Source organism: Fundulus heteroclitus, chromosome 1 (assembly GCF_011125445.2).
Source record: "Fundulus heteroclitus isolate FHET01 chromosome 1, MU-UCD_Fhet_4.1, whole genome shotgun sequence".
NCBI lineage: Eukaryota > Metazoa > Chordata > Actinopteri > Cyprinodontiformes > Fundulidae > Fundulus > Fundulus heteroclitus.
Genome location: NC_046361.1, coordinates 7780543 through 7798589, shown reverse-complemented (window position 1 = coordinate 7798589; position 18047 = coordinate 7780543). Strand labels below are relative to the sequence as shown.

Below are 18047 nucleotides of genomic sequence, written 5' to 3'. Positions count from 1 at the left end.
CAACTAACTCTCAGAATATAGAACTAATTTTCACGTTTTTTTGCAGGAAACTTTAAAACTATAATATGACAAATGGTTCAGTTCATATAAATATTCTTAGTGGGGTTAAAAGTAACAGAATATTCTGATAGGGTGTGTAAAACACAGCCACTCATAAATTTTTTGATTTTTTTATTATATATATATATATATATATATATATATATATATATATATATATATATATATATATATATATATATATATATATATATATCTATATATATATATGTGTGTGTGTGTGTGTGTGTGTGTGTGTGTGTGTGTGTGTTTGTGTGTGTGTGTGTGTGTGTGTGTGTGTGTGTCTATGCGTGCAGCTGCCCGTCACGTTCCCGAGCGCGGATTCTTCGATCGAATGGTGCGTTCACGTTCCCCGGAGAAAAGCGTTGTCAACCTACCTTTCTTGTGGTATATTGGATAAATACAAGGGCAATATATTAATGTGCTCCTTGTATGAACTTATGTCAACTATTAAATACCAGTTTAGCGGTTAGGGTCGTGGCTGAGCTTAGAAGTGCTGCACCGCAAAATGAACAGACTTTGTTTATTTCGACAGGTATATATCTTAAATTTCTATTGTTGGCCTTTACGCTTTGGGACTTGAACTAAACATTTCCCTAACACATTGTTTATAATTGTATTTTTTTCCTGAAACATTTATGTTTAAAATGCTTATGCCAGTTTTTCTTAATTGGAGGGAATTTCCATCAAGCGGCAGGCATTGCTAGTAGAGCACCTACCACACAAGAGGAGAGCTTCAAGATGGCGCAAGCAATATTTGAGGTGCTCGAAGGTAGTAGTATTCCTTTTATTGTTGCATGGTTACGCACACAGACGCACCTTTACGGATTGTTTTAGGAACTGTGTTTTGGAGTCTTTCTAGAAATCGTAAAATATAAACAAATGTCTGAATCGTTGTTTGTATGATTGCAGAGAAGAGAACAACTCTGAAAGTGTAAATGTAAACAACCAAGCACATCAGATATTTTTCACATTTCTATTCAAGACGTTTTCTGTCGGATTGTCTGTTGTTAGTGCGCAGTTACAGGTGATGCGTTTTTCCAACAGTCCTTCCAAATTGCAACAAGGTTTAACAAGTGCATGAAGTCATTCCAGCTGCGATTCAGGCCTGTTTTTTATTTTTTATTTATTTGTTTATTCTTTATTAACACTGACTCCGTCTGTGTCTCGCACAGTTTGCAATCAGATTACAGTCTCAATGGTTGGGGACGTAAACATAGAAAATTGCGCATCTCGGAGAAATCTCTGCATACCCAAATCGTTCATAGCTCTCTTGCCTTTTCACGTTTCCACGTCCCAACCACACACTTTAGTGGATTACATGTGATGACCAAGACAAAAGGGTGCATCACTTTAACTTGGAAAGAAAATGATAAATGGTATTTGAATTTCCCATAAATAAATAATCTTATACTGTGAGCTGCATAATCTGACAACATTTGCTCTGCTGGTGCGACTAAGTGCTGTCAGAATGGCCTAACTGAGTGTGTGATTTCATCTCAGTGCAATTGCAGCTGTTCCGTGAGGTCCTCAGAACCTTAGTGAACAAACAGCATCCCGAAGAAGACCCAGGAACATAGCAGAGAGGTGGGGGAGGACACCATGGAGAAGTTTAAAGCGGGATTAGGCTATAAAAGGAATGCCCTAACCTTTGAAATCTCACAAAGCTCTGTTCCATCCATCGTCTGGAAATCGTGACGGATGGAACAGAGCTTTCTATGAAGGCAGGCCGTCTGTTCAAACAAGCTTTGTGAAGGACAGAGCAAACACCTTTAAGAAGGTGCTCTGGATCAAACCTGAACTTTCGGTAGTGCATTCCTGGAGCAAAACCTGTTAGAGGCTGCAAAAGACCTCACTGCGGGACAATGGCCCTGCTCTTAAAGCCAGAGCTACAATGGTTTAGGTCAAAGCTTAGTCACGTGTCAGAATGGCCCAGTCAAAGTCCAGACTTAAATCTAATTAAGAATCTGTACCAAGATTTGAACTTTGTCGTTCTCCAACCAGTCAAATTAGGCTTCAGCGTTTTTGCAGTTGTCTCAGTATCTAAATGTTCAAGACCGCTGGAGCAAAAGACGTGCAGTTTCAATTGCGGTAAAAGGTGGTTCTACACAGCATCTTCTCAGGGGGGCTGAATACGAGGGGGACTCTTCTTCTTTGTTCTCCTCAGGCATGGACAACCAGACAGTGCTGGCCGTCCAGTCTCTGCTGGATGGCCAAGGTGGAGTTCCTGACCCGAACAGCCAAAATGTCTCTGCGACGCCTGCCATCCAGCCAATGGGTACGTGAGATCATACGCAGGGTTCCTACACAGTCTTGAAAAGTCTTGGGGTTGAGTTTTGGTTTTTAATTGGAGGATTTTTCCTTGTATGGAGAGGTATGGAAAAATTGCAATTAAGTGAGTTTGTTTTCTTTTTGCTCATAAAACACATTTTTGGGAAAGCTGGTACAAAAAAAACACCTCATCAGGCATCTTCTTTGTGCAATAGCAGTTTAACTTCTAGAAGGCAGCTATAAACCCTCTTAATGAGAAGGGAAAGCAGTTGCTGCTCATTGATTGGCCCACATGACAAATATCAGGAGATTAGGACGACGCGTCTAGGAGTTCACTAGCTTGGGCTGGTGCACCTTATTCGGTTAATTATGAGCTCTGTGTTTAGATGGTGCCTTTTTTTTTTTTTTTTTTTTTTGCTTGCTGATGAGAACCAGCTTGGTTCTGTTTAATCATCCTGCAGATGACGAAGACGTGTTCCTGTGTGGGAAGTGTAAAAAACAGTTCAATTCTCTGCCTGCCTTCATGACGCACAAGAGGGAGCAGTGCCAGCCTGGGGCCCCCTCCCTCTCCACGGTGTCCCTGGCCTCCAGCAATGCCTACGCGCCGGTCCCCTCAGTCAGCTCCGTACCCCAGGCTCCCGCTAACAGACAGGTGAGTGCGGAAAGGAGGACGCTGATTCATATGGAGCTTTGTTGGTGGTCCACATGGAGTCTGCTAAGGACCCCTGGGAGTCCTACTGGAACTGTGTGCTTTGGCCAGATCGGACCAGATGAGACTGAGCTTTATGGCAACAGCTGCTCCCGGCAAGTTTCCTGGCAAAGAATAGTAAAAATATGGGCTAGTCACCTTATGTCCACTCTTATGTATGGTGCATGGCCTGTGATGCTGTGGGCCTGTTTCCTAGGAATGACTATTTTCTAGGATTGTAGTGGATAGAAAGGCCTCGAATCTGATCGTTCACACACTTTACTGCTTTTTTCCTAAAAATGCCCCGGTAGTTACCTTCAACAACCACGTATATATAAATTAGTTATGGATATATTCCATAACTAATTCCAGATTAGACCTATCTATCAAGTCAACACTTTTTGTTCTTTTTTTTATCAGCTTATGTCTAAGACCTTAAGGGAGTGCAGAGCTGACCAGCACCAAATCATTTCATCTGCGCCAACGATTGTTTACATTCTGTCGCTGAGATTAAAGGAGACGATGGGGAAAATTTTCAAAAATCCAGTTTTCTTATTGGTCGCCTACAGTAATGTAACCTGACTCATGCCAGACGTATGTAGCTCCGCCTAGATCCACTCACATACATCTGGGACCTCTCCCATAGAAAGTGATCTCTCCAACCAATTTTATGGTCTGGCCAATCAGGACACAGGGCTGGAGTTTCATAGATGTGACGTAGTGGAGATGCGACCGTGACGTGAGACTGTTTTGATAGCAATGGCGGCTCGTTGAGGAAGCAAGCGTTAACATTGATGCTGCTATTTCTTCCGTGTTGTCCAATCTACCTGATATTGTTTCATTAAAAGAACATCAGAGAACTGCTCTGAAGGCTTTTGTTGGTGGAAACCATGTTTTCGCCCTTCTCCCGACCGGATTTGGCAAGTTTTGTTTTCCGGGCCGCGTCCACGTCTGCAGCGGACGCGCAGACGTGGACGCGGCCCGGAGCGGTTAGCGGTTAGCGCGAACCATGTTAGGAGGCCTTTAGTCCTTAACGCGGTCGGCCCGGGATCGACTCCGACCCGCGGCGCTTTGCCGCCTGTCTTCCCCCTCTTCCTGTCAGCTCACTGTCAATAAAACGCGTGCCACTAGAGCTGCAAACACATTAAAAGAATTTTTTTTTTTTTTTCTGCGTCGGTCTCATCAGCGTCACGGGTTAGCTTCGGTGTGAGTGGTTGAAATAGCACGTCGATAAAGATGACAGACAAGTTGCTTATCCAATCATATGCAAGGATTGTTGATAAGGCCCAGCCTTCAAAAAAGGCAATTCCTATGGAGAGGTCCCAGATGGATGTGAGTGAAGCTAGGCGGAAGGACATGCGTGTGGCGTAAGTCAGGTTAACAGTAATGTGACCATGGTCCAAATTCCATGTTGGGTTGGTGAACAGGCCCCGGTGATGTCCTCCACCCTGGAGGATGGCAGCTCTGTAGAGCAGCTGAGGGCCGAATCAGAACGGTAAAAATGTAGAAACATATTCCATCCAGATGCCCCAAACGTTTCTCTGGTCGTGATGGTTCTAGGCGTGAAACTACCCAAAGGTCTTCCTCCTCTGAATTTGCTTTTCCTCCTCCGAATGTTCAATCCCCAAAGTTGCAGTTTAGACGTCAAGTCTCTTTAAACTCCAGAGGATCTTTTGATTCAACGCCTAACCTGTAATCAGCTTGGATGATATTCATGCATATTATTTGTACGTAGCCGTTTTTATGCTTGTTATTTTATGTTCTGGTTTTGTTTAATCAACCGTTTAGTTAGATTGTGCTGATTCACAACATACTTCATCTCAAGGCACTTTACAAGAAAGATTGCGTTGCAAAATATAACCAGTTCAGTCCACATCTACATCGATCATGTAGAAAGTTTCAAACTCAAATACATATACATGGGTTTGATCGTAGGTATGATGCAGTGCAATCAACTAGGGTTTAAACTGTAAAAAGGCTACCTGTCTAGGGAAGCGCAGCCAATCACATCGAGCCGTTGCAGCAAGCATGTAGCGACAGTGGAAAGGAACAAGTCCCTTGTTTGTGTTTTTTTTTTTTTTTTTTTTTTTTTTTTATAAATCTACTTCTGATAAAAAAAAACAAATAAAGACAATCGTTCCTTCCTAAGAGCGTGTTACAAGGTAGCTCCATATTAACGTAGTGTAATAATGTAGTCCTTCAAATCTGCTAAGAAAATGCAAGAAAAAACAAAGAAGCAACAGAAATGCTAGTTGGAAATGTTGAAACCCGTTCTATCCCACTCGGTCACCAGGTGTCGACCTACATCACAGTCCCTCCGTCTCCTCTGACTCACACCCTGGTCCAAGGCAACGTGCTGGTGAGCGATGACGTCCTCATGTCGGCCATCTCAGCTTTCACCTCCATCGACCAGCCCCTGGCAGCCATGCAGACGCCCATACAGGTGACGCAGCGCAGAGCCACGCCCGCGAGACGACGCCGCTTCCTTTGGACTACGAGACGTTCTGAAAACGCTTGCTTTTATTGCAGAGTAACCTGAGCATGCACACGGCAGGGGTGTCTTACCTTCAGCACCATCATCATCACCATCATCACCATCAGCAGCAGCAGCAGCAGACTTCCCACCCTCTGCCCTCCAGCCAGGCACCAGCCCACCCCCTGCCAGCCGGACAGCCCACCCAGCCTCTCTCCTCCCAGGTCCCGGTGAGCCACAGCAACTCGGTGGTGCAGGTTTACAGCGCCATGCCCCACATGGCCGGACCGGCTGCCGGCGGCGGGGGTGGCGCGGCAGAGATCCATACGTTAGGTCTGCCAGCTTTCCATCCTTCCCAGGTGAGTTCCTCCACCTCGCCGGTTCCGGCTGCAGCTGTAGACCACGTCGCACGCCCCTTTAAGTTCCACTTCCTGCGTTTTTCCTTGTCTTCCCCCTCGGTGCCGGGGGCAGTGTGTGGAAGGCCAGCCGTTCAGCAGCGCTCCGGTCTACAGTCCTGGGAAGCAGGGCAGCAAAGCGAAGAGCTGCGGCAACATGGTGGAGCTGAGTGACTTTGAAAAAGTCATCATACCCAAACAGCCCAGGAGCAGCAAAAAAGCCACGGATGGAGCAACAGGTGATGGAAAGGAGGAATATGGCGTATCATCATCAAAAGTTTTCCGTACCATTGATCTTTTTCATGCTACAACCGCTTCAGTGAGTTTTTACCTTTGAAGTGAAGGGAGATGAGACGTCCCCGATTCCCCTCTATTCGTTTCCAGCCATCTTTACATCAACTCTGGCCGGCTGCACTGCTCTTGCAGCATCCCCACGGCATGATGCTGCCACCACCATGCTTCACCATGGGGATGGTGTGTTCAGGGGAAGGTGCGGTGTTAGTTTTCCGGGTGTTTTTCACGTAGGCTGAATAGTTGAGTTTTGGCCTTTACTGACCAGAGCACCCCGTTCCTGCGGTCTCCCCTACACCACTTGTGGCAGACCACAGAAGGGACTCCTTATATCTTCCTGTCACTTTTCCATAAAAGGCTGATTTGTGGAGCTGATAGTTGTCTTCTCACAGATTCTCCTTCCTGAGCTGTGGATCTCTGCAGCTCCTCCACAGTTACCCTTGGCCTCTTCTCTGATTATAGATCTCGGTAAGTCTGTGGTTCGAACATGACAAAACGCGAGAAAGAAAGGCAATGGGGGGGGGGTGAATACTTTTTCCAGGCACCTTAGGTCAACGAAATTGTAACAGGGTACCTGTGATATTTATCACAAACTCATTCTACATCACAAAAACCAAAACTATTGAGCTCAATTATTTACAGTCATGGGAAAAATAGTCGTAATAAATTGCACATATGGGTATTTCATATCAGTTTCATCAATATTGAAAAATAACGAAGGATAAGTTGTATTATCAAATAATTTAAAAAGGCTCTTTAAACTTTTCTGTACAATATAATTAAAAAAACAAATTCTTATGAGAGAAATGAACTACCTTTATTAACAATTGAAATTGCTAGATGCTCGTTAAGTCTGCAGAGAGGATCCTCCTCCTTTGCAGAGACACATGTATATGCATATACATTTATACAAAATAATTTGACATCAGGGATGATGTTTGTTGGACAATCCAGCCTTAAATTGATGTAGACACTGGAACAGAAGACTAGTTCTGGCGTAAACCAAATGCAGCGTTTAAGGAAAGGACCAACGGTGAAGCATCGAGCTGAAGGTGTCATGGTTTGGGGATGCTTGTGCTGCTGAAGGACCTGACCAGCTCTCCTCCACCGAATCCAGCATGAAGTCTACCGTGTATCAGAGGGAGCTTGAGGAAAATGTGGGACTATCTGTGGAAAAGAAAAAGCTCAAAAATAAAGTAAACCCACTAAGGACTGAAAACCACGAGAGGAAATGTCCAAAGCCCATTCAGAGCTTAGATCTTTATCCCGATGAGAGGCAGCGGGTTGCCTTAAAACGGGCAAACACCTCCCAGCTGAGGTGTTTGCCCAACTAGCTATTAGGTTTAGGGCACCCTAACTCTTCAGTTAAATAACTTTTTATAATTTTTCTGAATGAACAAGTATCCACTCTAGCTATTTCTGCGCGCTCGCGATGCAGAGGTGTCAAACAAAGCGACGCGACGGACACCGTCAAGACATCAGGCGGCTGACTATTTACAAATCTCTCTCCTCAGCAGAGCACCCGAAGGGAAAAGGTCCAAAGCTGAAGTGCAATTTCTGCGACAAGTTTTTCTCCAAGAACTTTGACCTGCAGCAGCACATCAGGAGGTGAGTTGCTCGGCAGCAGGCAGACGGCGGCCGGCGGGCACCGGTCCAGCGTCGTCACTCAGAGCTGTTTTCCTCCCGCAGCCACACCGGGGAGAAACCGTTTCAGTGCATCGTCTGTGGACGGGCCTTCGCCCAAAAGTCCAACGTGAAGAAACACATGCAGACTCACAAGGTGGGCTGGATTTTAGTCTTTTTTTTTTTTTTTTTTTTTTTAAAAAAGCTAAATAGTAAATAAACGAGGGCGGAGTACACACACGGGGCCTTTCTGTGCAGGTGTGGCCGATGAGCGTGGCGAACACCGTGTCCCGCCTGCCGATCACGGTCAAGGTGGTGCCGCTGTCTTTCGTCGAGGAGGAACGGATCGGGGAGCAGCAGAAGCGAGGCGCCGGGGACCAGGGCGGGCCGGAGCAAGCGCGAGCAGAGCAAGAGTCGACACCAAGAGGTAACGTGATCAGCCTTTCAGGGTCGCTTTCAGGGTCGCATGTTTTTTAGACTCCCTTCTGATCCCGCAGCAGATTTTCAGCCAACTCGCCCCCCGGTTACAGAGGCACCGGGGGAGGAGGCCCCGGCGGAGGCAGAAGCCGACCCGGCCGGCGGCGGCGGGGGGGAAGACGCGCGGGGCGCTCCCCCTCAGGCCCTGTCTGAGCAGAACCAGCAGGGCGACGCTCACACCAAGCAGATCGTGGTGATAGACAGCTCCTACCAGTGCCAGTTCTGCGGCAGCAAGTTCAAGACCTACTTCCAGCTCAAGTCTCACCTGACGCAGCACAAAGGCGAGCAGGTGAGCCACTGGGTCATGATGAGCAGGGTTTTTTTTTTTTTTTTGTTCCAACTAATCAGAGTGAAGAAATTCAGATCAAATTGTAAAATGTTTTGTAGAAAGTTTTTTTCCTTAGAAGTATTTCTATTACACAATTAGGTTTACATAATTTGCACGACTTCAGGTAATGGAGACTATAGTGTTTTCTGCATCAGACATCCAGCCGCTGCCTTTGTGCCTTCCCCGCAGGTTTATAAGTGTGTGCTGAAGAGCTGCTCCCAGACCTTCCAGAAGCTGGACCACTTCCTGGAGCACATCCGGACGCACCAGGAGCAGCTGACGTACCGCTGCCACCTCTGCAGCAAGGTCTTCCCCTCCCTGTTCGAGCTGGGAGTCCACCAGTACTCCCACTGCTTCTGCTCCCAGCAGAGCGCGCGCAAGGAGACGAGCGTCTACAGGTCAGGACAGCCACTCCCGCTAAAACGCTGCACGACAGCCCTGGCATCAGGAGAACAACACGTATTTGAACTAAAACAGGGTTAGTTTAAACACTGATTGAGGGTTGGCGCTGGATTGGGTCAACGAGAGGGATGCTTCTCTCTGATTGGTTGTTGGCATGGACCCATATGGGATACTGGTGGTGTGATAACCTGGAGTAAAAACATAAGGGTTTCATGTGATTTATATATATATATAACATGATCCAGCTACTTTTTACTGAAAACAAAGAGCAAACAATGATTATGCCTTCTGCTAAATCGATACCATTTAGCGATTACATTAGTTCAATTAATATTTTGAATCCCATACATCAACTTCTGTAAAGATAAGAAAAAAAAAACAACACCCATTAAAGTTAGCAATAGTTCTGAAGAGCTTATTGTGCAGAATCAGACTTTTTTTTTTTTTTTTTGCAGTCTTTACAGATTAACAAGTATAAGAGGCTCATAATAGCTGGTTCACTGTGGAGGAAGCCCAGGCAGCTGGTCTGGAGTCAGCTGCTTCACAGACATCCTGCTCAGAGCTCTTCTGTCATTTTTCTGCCATTTAGCAAATAGATTTGATTTAGGTAATTCTAGCAGATCTGAAATAGGAAAAGGTTATCGTGTCCTCACTGAGAATAAATGGTTTGTCTATTTATAGTGTATGTAAACTTCTGGTTTACATTGTAGAGGGATTGTTACAGCAAAGAAATAATCGGACCAACCATAAATGCCTGAGCTTTATTCTCTAGTTACAGTAAACCAGAGAAGACAGCCTGAGCATTTCATTGAAACACGTCTCACCACCTTCGCTGTGTGCTCTGCTTCAGGTGTGTGAAATGCCAGAGCAGGTATTCAACCCAGGAAGCTCTGGAACAACACCTGCTGACCGCCTCCCACAGCTTCCCCTGCCCACACTGTCAAAAGGTTTGTTTCCCACCCGCCGTCGCACGTTTGCACATCTGAAGAGGTTTGAAGCTCAGGTAGAGCGGAGGACAACACATCAGCTTCAACAGGAGATCTTAAGCTCAAAACTGCAAAACCTCAGATAATGTCTGACGTGTTAGTTCGTAACTCATTCTTTGTGTTTACGGATGTGTGCACGTTCCTAACTGCACATAATACATGGGCTCTATGAAAAATGGGTCACCTGAACACATAATAATAGAAAAAGCATATTTTTCTGTATCTGCTGCAGTTTGGATGAGAAAAGAATGCTGAGGTTATTTATTTATTTATTGCTGGAAAAACAGATTAAATTCAATTTTATTTATATAGCGCCAAATCATGAAACATGTCATCTCAAGTTCAATCATATTATACAGGTTGGTCAAAAATGTCCTATATAAGGGAACCAGTTGATTGCATCAAAGTCCCGACAAGTTTCTTCGCTACCTTCTAGGTTGTAACATAAAGCTTTTAACTTTTTATTTTACACTAAAGAAGATCTGACTCTCCGATTAAATATTTTGAAAACATTTACAGCACGTCGATTTCATAAACTTGCATATGTCCTGTCGTGATGTCGTCCTGCAGCTTTTCTGGTAGCACCTTGAATGGATTAGATGTTTTTTTTGTTTAGAACTAGGGCTGGACGATAATTCAATAACAATATATCTCCATTAATAGACAGATATTGATGATAGAAAAACATGGTCAATAAAAATTTTAATAGAACAGTTTTCCTTCCATTCTAGCCCATCATGTAGGTTAATATTACAGTCATTACATCCTCCCAACCAATCACAATAAGACCCAGGAACGCTCTGTCACCAAGCTCCGCCCCTCCAAAGAGTTCAGAGAGCAGGTTTTCTTTTTTCTTTTTTTAAAAACTTGCAGTTTTGGTAAAAGGTTGGTTGAATAAAGGGTTGAGTTTGATTTCAGGGTTTGTGTGTTCTTTATCTAAAAATTGGTCGCTAAGCAACAGCGTAAAAGGACTAAGGCTGCACTTAAAATGTATGTTTTAAATTTGTAGATAATTATCGATATCGATCAATATGATTTCTATTTTATCGATATGCGTTTTTCTATATCGCCCAGCCCTAATTAACTTATTAAAAAGTTTTATTATTTAGTATTAAGTTTTAAAAAGATGTTAACTAATAAATTGCAGAGATTCACTAATCAGTCGACCAGAGGATTGGCCAATTCTCCCTTGGTCAGCTCTGATTGATCATCGACAGGTCAAATAGTAAATGATCAGTCATTAAATACATCAAAGCAAACAATGGGCAACATTTTTTGTGTATAATCGCATCAAGCAACAACATGCTGTTACACTAAGCTGGCGTGCTCCGATCCCAAATTCCTTCCTCGATTAACGAACCTACAGGATATGTCTGCGACTGTTAGTTGTAAAATAAAATAAAAACTCAAAATCAGAATCAGCAAATCAGATTTCAAAGAAGGTCGGAAAGCAGTATCAGCCAAGGAATCGCCTGATTGTTGCATTTTTTTTTTTAAACAGGAGCTTTTCAAATAAAACATCATTAATTGGAACGGTTAAGAGCTCTCACTCTGGTTAAAACATATAATCATTATTAGAGAATCAGTGACCAGGTGAAGATTTTCACAGACCATTTAGGTAAAGTTTCTGAATTGTTCCTCTGCGTCTCTACAGTGTTCTGACTTTCTCATACTATGAATCTGACCTTTGGCTCCAAATGGCTGCATAAACCAAACGTTGCCTTTGCAACACAGGCCTCTGACCTGCTGTCTCTCCGTCCCTCATCAGGTCTTCCCGTGTGAGAGATACTTCCGGCGCCACCTGCCCACTCATGGCGTCGGAGGAAGATTCAAGTGTCAGATCTGCAAGAAGGCCTTCAAGACAGAGCACTACCTCAAACTGCACACTCGGATTCACTCAGGTCGGAAACCGTTTCCTTAAGCCATTGTCTCGAACGCAGGGTTTCCCAAGTCGGTTCTAAAATGTGCATTGTTCTAGTTCTCTGGTTAGATCGGGTGGGTGTGTTTAATGGTGTAAGCCTTGAGCCTGAGACGAGACGTGTTCTAATCTGTCTCCAGGTGAAAAGCCGTACAAGTGTTCCCTCTGTGAGGCGACGTTCAACAGAAAGGACAAAGTCAAGAGACACATGCTCATCCACGAGCCTTTTAAGAAATATAAGTGTCCCTTCAGGTGAGGCTCCTGAAAGGAAAACCTCTTTTAATTGGATGTATCAAAATGCTCCTAAACCCTTCCTTTGGCAAAATGTTGGCATCTTTTATACATTTTCCCTGCTACTCTCACTTGCTTCCTTTCTCAGGACACACGTAGGCTGCACCAAAGAATTCAACCGACCAGACAAACTGAAAGCTCACATCCTGTCCCATTCTGGTGAGTTGTCAGAAAACCCACATTCGATTCTCCTGGTGCGAGTCAGAAGTTCACACCCACAAGCTTCTGGTCTAATTCTGCAGGATGTTTTTTGGGCAACTATGGCTCAGTGGCAAGAATAGTCGGCTGATAATTCGGTTTCAGTATCCTCCCGTTACACCTGCCTTAGCACGAAACCCTTAGTTTCCTTCTAATCTACATATCGGTGTATGAATGTGTGTGCGATTAAATGCTTTGAGTGGTCAGTATGACTAGAAGATAAATTCAGTCCATTTGTCATTTCCAAATCTTGTTTCATTTAGTTGAGTCCATACTGTGTTTTTATTGGTGTCCTGGTGAGGACATGGCATTAAAGCATATGCTGTGTTCAATCTGTCCTGGAAGTCGGAGCATCCGGGACCACTTATCCGTTTGATGCGTGTTTGGGATGATTGTCCTGTTGGAACGTCATATTCTTTCTTAAAGTGAGGTTAAAGAATGTGGAGGTGATTCTCAATCTTAAATATTCCTGCCAGTTCGTACAGTGACCCAGAACAGCCCTACACCACAATACTGCCACCACCATGCTTTGCAGTACGTAACAGGGTTCTTAAAGTCTGACTCACCGCTATGTAAAGGCATAACCCTGCTGTCAGACACATTCTGAAAAATGCCACCAAAGTGGGCGGTTCTAAGGCACGGCAATGTGTGGGGCATGAGCAGTGGGGGTTTTAAGCGGGACTTGGGGATGCGGTCGGGATGAGGGAAAGTGACATGTTGAAAAACTGAGTGACCAGGGCAACATCTGGTGGTTTTGCCACAGCTCTGTCTTATGAGATGGAGGATTTTTCACCCCCTTCTTCACCGGAGGTTGAGGGAGCCCAGCGGGGCCTGAGCGTTCGAGCTGTTGACTCAAGGCGCTGACTCAGCAATGTCTGAAGCTAGCACTCCCGAGGCAGCAGAGGACCGAATGGGTCCAGTTTCTGAGTGGTAAAGGGATGTTAGCACCATCATTGTTGACATGGGTTCAAAGCAGTAACGCTAAACACTGCTACAACTCCAGAGTCTGACTACTGCGAGGCCAGGTGTCTGACTGAGATGCTTTTATGCCCAAACACTGGGCTATGGTGACAAAAGCATGTATCATCTGACCAGACAACTGTTCTCCTGAAGGCATGTGTTCTGTGCATGCGGACCGCCCCAGAATTCAATCAAACTTCAAACACGGGCTTCTGTCTCTCTCAGAACCCTGCCATTAATTCTTGATTTTGAACACGATTCACTGTGGATATGATTGACTTGAGGCTTTGTGTCTTCTGCTGAGGTCAGCCTGAACATCTAAACCGATTTCCCTTCATCTGAGATGACAGCTCCGCTCAAGTAGTTCAAAGTTGGACACAACTGGGTGGTCCAACGGGACAATGATCCCAAACACACATCGGAACTAACAGTCTTCTGTAAGGACCAAGATCTCAACCTGTTTGAGTTTCTTAAAAAAGTTTTGGGCTGTGATCCTATAAGCTGGGTTGATGTCAGGGAATAAACCAGTTTCAGTGAAGCCCATTGATTCACTAACTAGCTGCCAGAGGTAGTAACTAGTTCTATTTATTCAGTTACATTTACTTGAGTAACTTTTTGAACAAACTGTACATTCAGGAGTAGGTTTACAGCACTTTGCTTTTTACTTTTGTCATAATATTACTCAAGTATCCATACTCTTAAAGTTTCTGGCTACTCTTATCTACTGCGAGTAACTTCACGAATAAAGAACATACTTATTTTAACCAAAAGTAGACCAGAGACACAAAACCTTCATGTTAAAGTGAGAATTTAAGTTATTTTCTATCTCCTGAGCTCATTGAGCCATTTAGATGCCAAATAATTGTACAGTAAACAGTGGATGTTGTCATTGGAAGCACTGTGCATTGTTCTAACAAACACTATTTACATTAACTGCTGTAAGTATTGCTTTCAAGCTTAAAGGCGCTATAAGTAAGATATTTACTGTAAAATCCTTCATAAACATTCCCTATAAACAATCGGTCCTCTCCATCAACAATGTCTTTGTCACATTTTCTCCTTTCAAACCCAGAGGTATGGTCTGGAATGACTTCGGTTCAGAGTGTAGCCCGTGTTTACTTCCTGGTTCCTGAGCCAATCAAATCAGAGTTCCCTGCTAACATGGAAGCCAGTAAGAGAAGCAGACCAGAAATAGAACAGAATACAACTTCATAGACCTGGGGTCCGTTCTTCGTACGTCGCTAACTCAGTTAGCAGGATTTCATTGTTGACGATTTGGCATGATCTTGGATCATTTGGTTCTTCGAAAGACATCCTGCACTTGTTGTCATAGCAACATGTGCGCCAGCTTAAGCCTGATCGAGAGCAGGCTTATTTCATGTAAACAAGATTAGATCACGGCTGTATAAGCGGAGGAGATAGAGAAGTCTGCCGTAGCCATGTCCATTTTTACGACAGCAACCTGTTGCGGAAGGTGCAAGAATAATTTGCATTTGCAGAGTTTTTCGAATTAATTGCGTATTGCGCAATAGACAGGATCCTTTAGCGCAGCGCGACAGTGTAATTGTAGAGAGACTTTTCTTGGTGGCTGTTATAAACAGACACACACATCATTTAACAGTGGCTTTTATAGAGGAAAAAGTGGTGTTAGAGCCATAAATAGAAAATATTTAAGTTATGATGGTTTGCTTTTTATTATTATCATATTCGGTAAGAAGATTTGTTCGGGCCATTTTATTGTGAAGTTTAGTTTACTTTGAAAGGCTTGTTTCCTGTCGAGCCGTATATTGTATTAGAAAAAACTATGGTTGGATTATCTAGACACGGAGCAATACAGTTTTACCGTGTAAACTGTGGATGACTTGGAAAAGGAACAACTTCATTTTTTTTTAGATAAATAATTTTTTGTTAAAAATCCCAGTTTGCACATGTCCTTTAGTTCCCGTGTCTAAGGAATGACACTGAAATTTGGATCTCTTAACATAACAAGTGCCTTTTTAAAATAAAGTATAATAATTAAAGGCTACCATTTTGTAGAATATTCTTCTATTTCACTTTTACTTGTCCCCATGTTCTAGTGGGTCCCGTGGAGGTTGTGATATAAAAGAACAAAGTAAATATCAAATTATTAAAATGCAAAAATTCATACTGTAGAAAGTGACAGAAACATCTAACATGGACAGTATTTACGCATTAATTTGTCTGCTACTTTTTGCCAGCCCTCTCTCCTGGCTTTAGCAGACTTTGAGGTGTTCCCTGTCGTTTTAATGAATGACTCAAATTCGGCATAACCTTCCATTAAAAGCTCGTGTTCTGCTGGGAGAAAAACTGTGGGCGTTCTTTGGCCATGCTGATCAGCCAATAGCAGCGTTGCTGATCATTGTTTCTACTATCGATACATTTCCCCTTTTAAACAAATGCATGAATGCGCAGTTGTCTCAGATAACTCAATCCAGCCATACTAATCGTAAACAACAGGTGTGTTCGAAGAACCCAATTAGCCGGATCATGATTAGCCGGATGAAATCATCTTGAAAGTCTCATTTGATCTCGGATGTTTTAAGCAACGTACGAAGAACGGACCCGTCCTGTGGAAGTAAAAAATTCAAAACAGCAACAAACCGTTTAAAAACGGCATGTTAGGTTGTTGTGACTGGCAAGCCGTTGTACCGATCGGAGCCACAAGGTGTCAGTATTCCTTATAGCGCCTTTAATGTTGAAAAACAATGATTTAGATGTGTTTCTTCTGCCTGAATTTGTTGTATTGTAATTGTTATTCTTTGTTTATTTTTTCATTTTTGTCTTTAACATACCAGGATTTGCACATACCCTTATAAATATTAAATCATCAGTTATTACTAAGTACTTGAGTAATTTCTTGGCTAAGTTTTACATTTGCCTGAGTAAAAGTATGTTGCAGTGCTACTCTTACTTGAGCACAGTTTTTGGCTACTCTACCCACCTCTGCTAGCTGCAGGACATATTAATCGTTAGTGAGGGTGTGCTGGTTGTAAAGAACTCTCCTCTCCTCTCCGCCAGGTATCAAACCCTACAAGTGTCTGTTTTGTCAGAAGGCGTTCAGCCGCAGGGCTCACATGCTCGAGCACCAGCAGTCCCACACAGACAACTACAGGTTCAGGTGCGCCGCCTGCAACAAGGGCTTCACCAGGCAGAGCTACTACCGGGATCACAAATGTCCCACAGCGGGAGAGCGGACAGCAACAGAGGACAGGGCAGAGGAAGACGAGGAGGCGGCAGGAGCGTCGGCGGTTGAGGAGCAGGAAGGAGGGCACGATGGGAGGAGAAGCAGGTTCAGAAGGAAATCCAAAAGGCCGCCGACTGATGGGGAGGATCTGGAGGAAGAGGACTGCTCTGGGGAAGACCAAGAGGATGCAGAAAGACAGGGGGAGGAGGAGGGGGGTGGCTGCCGGCCTGCCATCGCTACCATTGAGGGGCAGACTGAGAGCGGGGGGGAGGAGGAGCGTGGCAGGGTGGACAATGGCGGCGAGCTGCAGACACACACTGGCAGCAACGCCCAGAACAGTTTACAGAGGCAGCTATGTCTGTAGTGCAAAGCAGCACGATGGTGAAAACCTTGGACAGATTTCCTGGAAAGGCCCGTTACCAACCAAGCTCAGTTATGAGAAGAAAACATGAATACGGGATGACTGGGAAATTAGTACATTTGTTTTACATTAAAACTAGAACATTGTTTCTGATGTTTTATGCTGTTCCATGAATTGGATCCGGTTTGTCTACATAAAGGAATTATTTCCCCATTGTTCTGTAGACTATAATTAAAAAGGAACTTCTGCCAGTAGTTCGCTCTTTTTTACTCATATTTGTCTTAAAAACGTACCAAGTTATATCCAAACCCAACACAGCCGATGAGAGATGGCCCTGGGTCGGTTTCTACACACATTACTTTTTTATCTTAACATCCATGCTTTTTTTTCACCAAAGTACTTCACTAGTGTATGTTTCGTTTAAATTTTCCCATTTTAGTCTAGATGAAATCCTGCTGGGATTATTTATTGGAGACATATGACCACATCTCCTTAGAATACCGGAGATTACTTAAAATCGGTGGTCAAAGTGGGAACTGAATGTCCCCTGCTGGGCGCGAAGTGATGCACCGTAGGTAGGAAGCGTTCTGCGGTAGACGGCACCGTTTCATACCAAACCTTTTCAGGTGTGAAACAACCGGACACAGAACTCTTTGAGTGTGAGATAGCCAACGTTCGTAGGCAGGGTTTGGATCATATCTGCCGTCGTGCACCGATGTCTAGCCGTCTGCTATTGGAGCGAAGTCTAAAGAAGGAAAGAAAAAAAAGGGGGCGTGATAAACATGCCTCCTTCCCCAACTTGCACATAAAGTACATCTTACATCATATAAGGTCCTTTTACACTCAAGCCCTTCACCACTAGTGCCAAATGGGCACCTGCACCGTGGCAGCATAGTTTCCTCGTAGCAAGAAGGTCCTGTGTTGGAAATCCTGGCCTGGGGTTCCTTTGCATGTTCTCCCTGTAGATTAGTGAGTTCCCTCTGGGTACTTTTGACCACAGTTCAACTGTATGAGTATTACATTATTAGCCCTCTATAAATTGCCCTTGTTTATTGGCAGACAGGATATTGTCCTGTGCAGGGTGTATTCTGCCTCTCGGCCATTTCCTGCTAGAGATAAA

The 18047-nt window shown here is 44.1% G+C and overlaps 1 protein-coding gene across 4 annotated transcripts; it reads left to right on the top strand.

Annotated features, from left to right (window-relative positions):
• The first annotated feature begins 733 nt into the window (after window positions 1–733).
• znf341 (zinc finger protein 341) lies at window positions 734–17181 on the top strand. 4 transcript variants are annotated; one of them, XM_021316122.2, is made up of 16 exons: window positions 734–832; window positions 2228–2338; window positions 2793–2983; window positions 5313–5462; window positions 5549–5851; window positions 5964–6126; window positions 7693–7786; window positions 7868–7958; window positions 8060–8228; window positions 8299–8567; window positions 8796–9004; window positions 9859–9955; window positions 11763–11895; window positions 12053–12164; window positions 12292–12362; window positions 16401–17181. In XM_021316122.2, exons 1-16 carry the CDS (start codon window positions 802–804, stop codon window positions 16928–16930), a joined length of 2724 nt encoding a protein of 907 aa, XP_021171797.2. In that variant the 5' UTR covers window positions 734–801; the 3' UTR covers window positions 16931–17181. The 4 variants fall into 4 exon arrangements, with proteins under 4 accessions (XP_021171797.2, XP_021171799.2, XP_012717456.2 ...); XM_021316124.2 differs by having other exon boundaries at window positions 737–832; window positions 7696–7786; XM_012862002.3 differs by having other exon boundaries at window positions 737–832; window positions 8332–8567.
• Window positions 17182–18047: the final 866 nt, after the last annotated feature.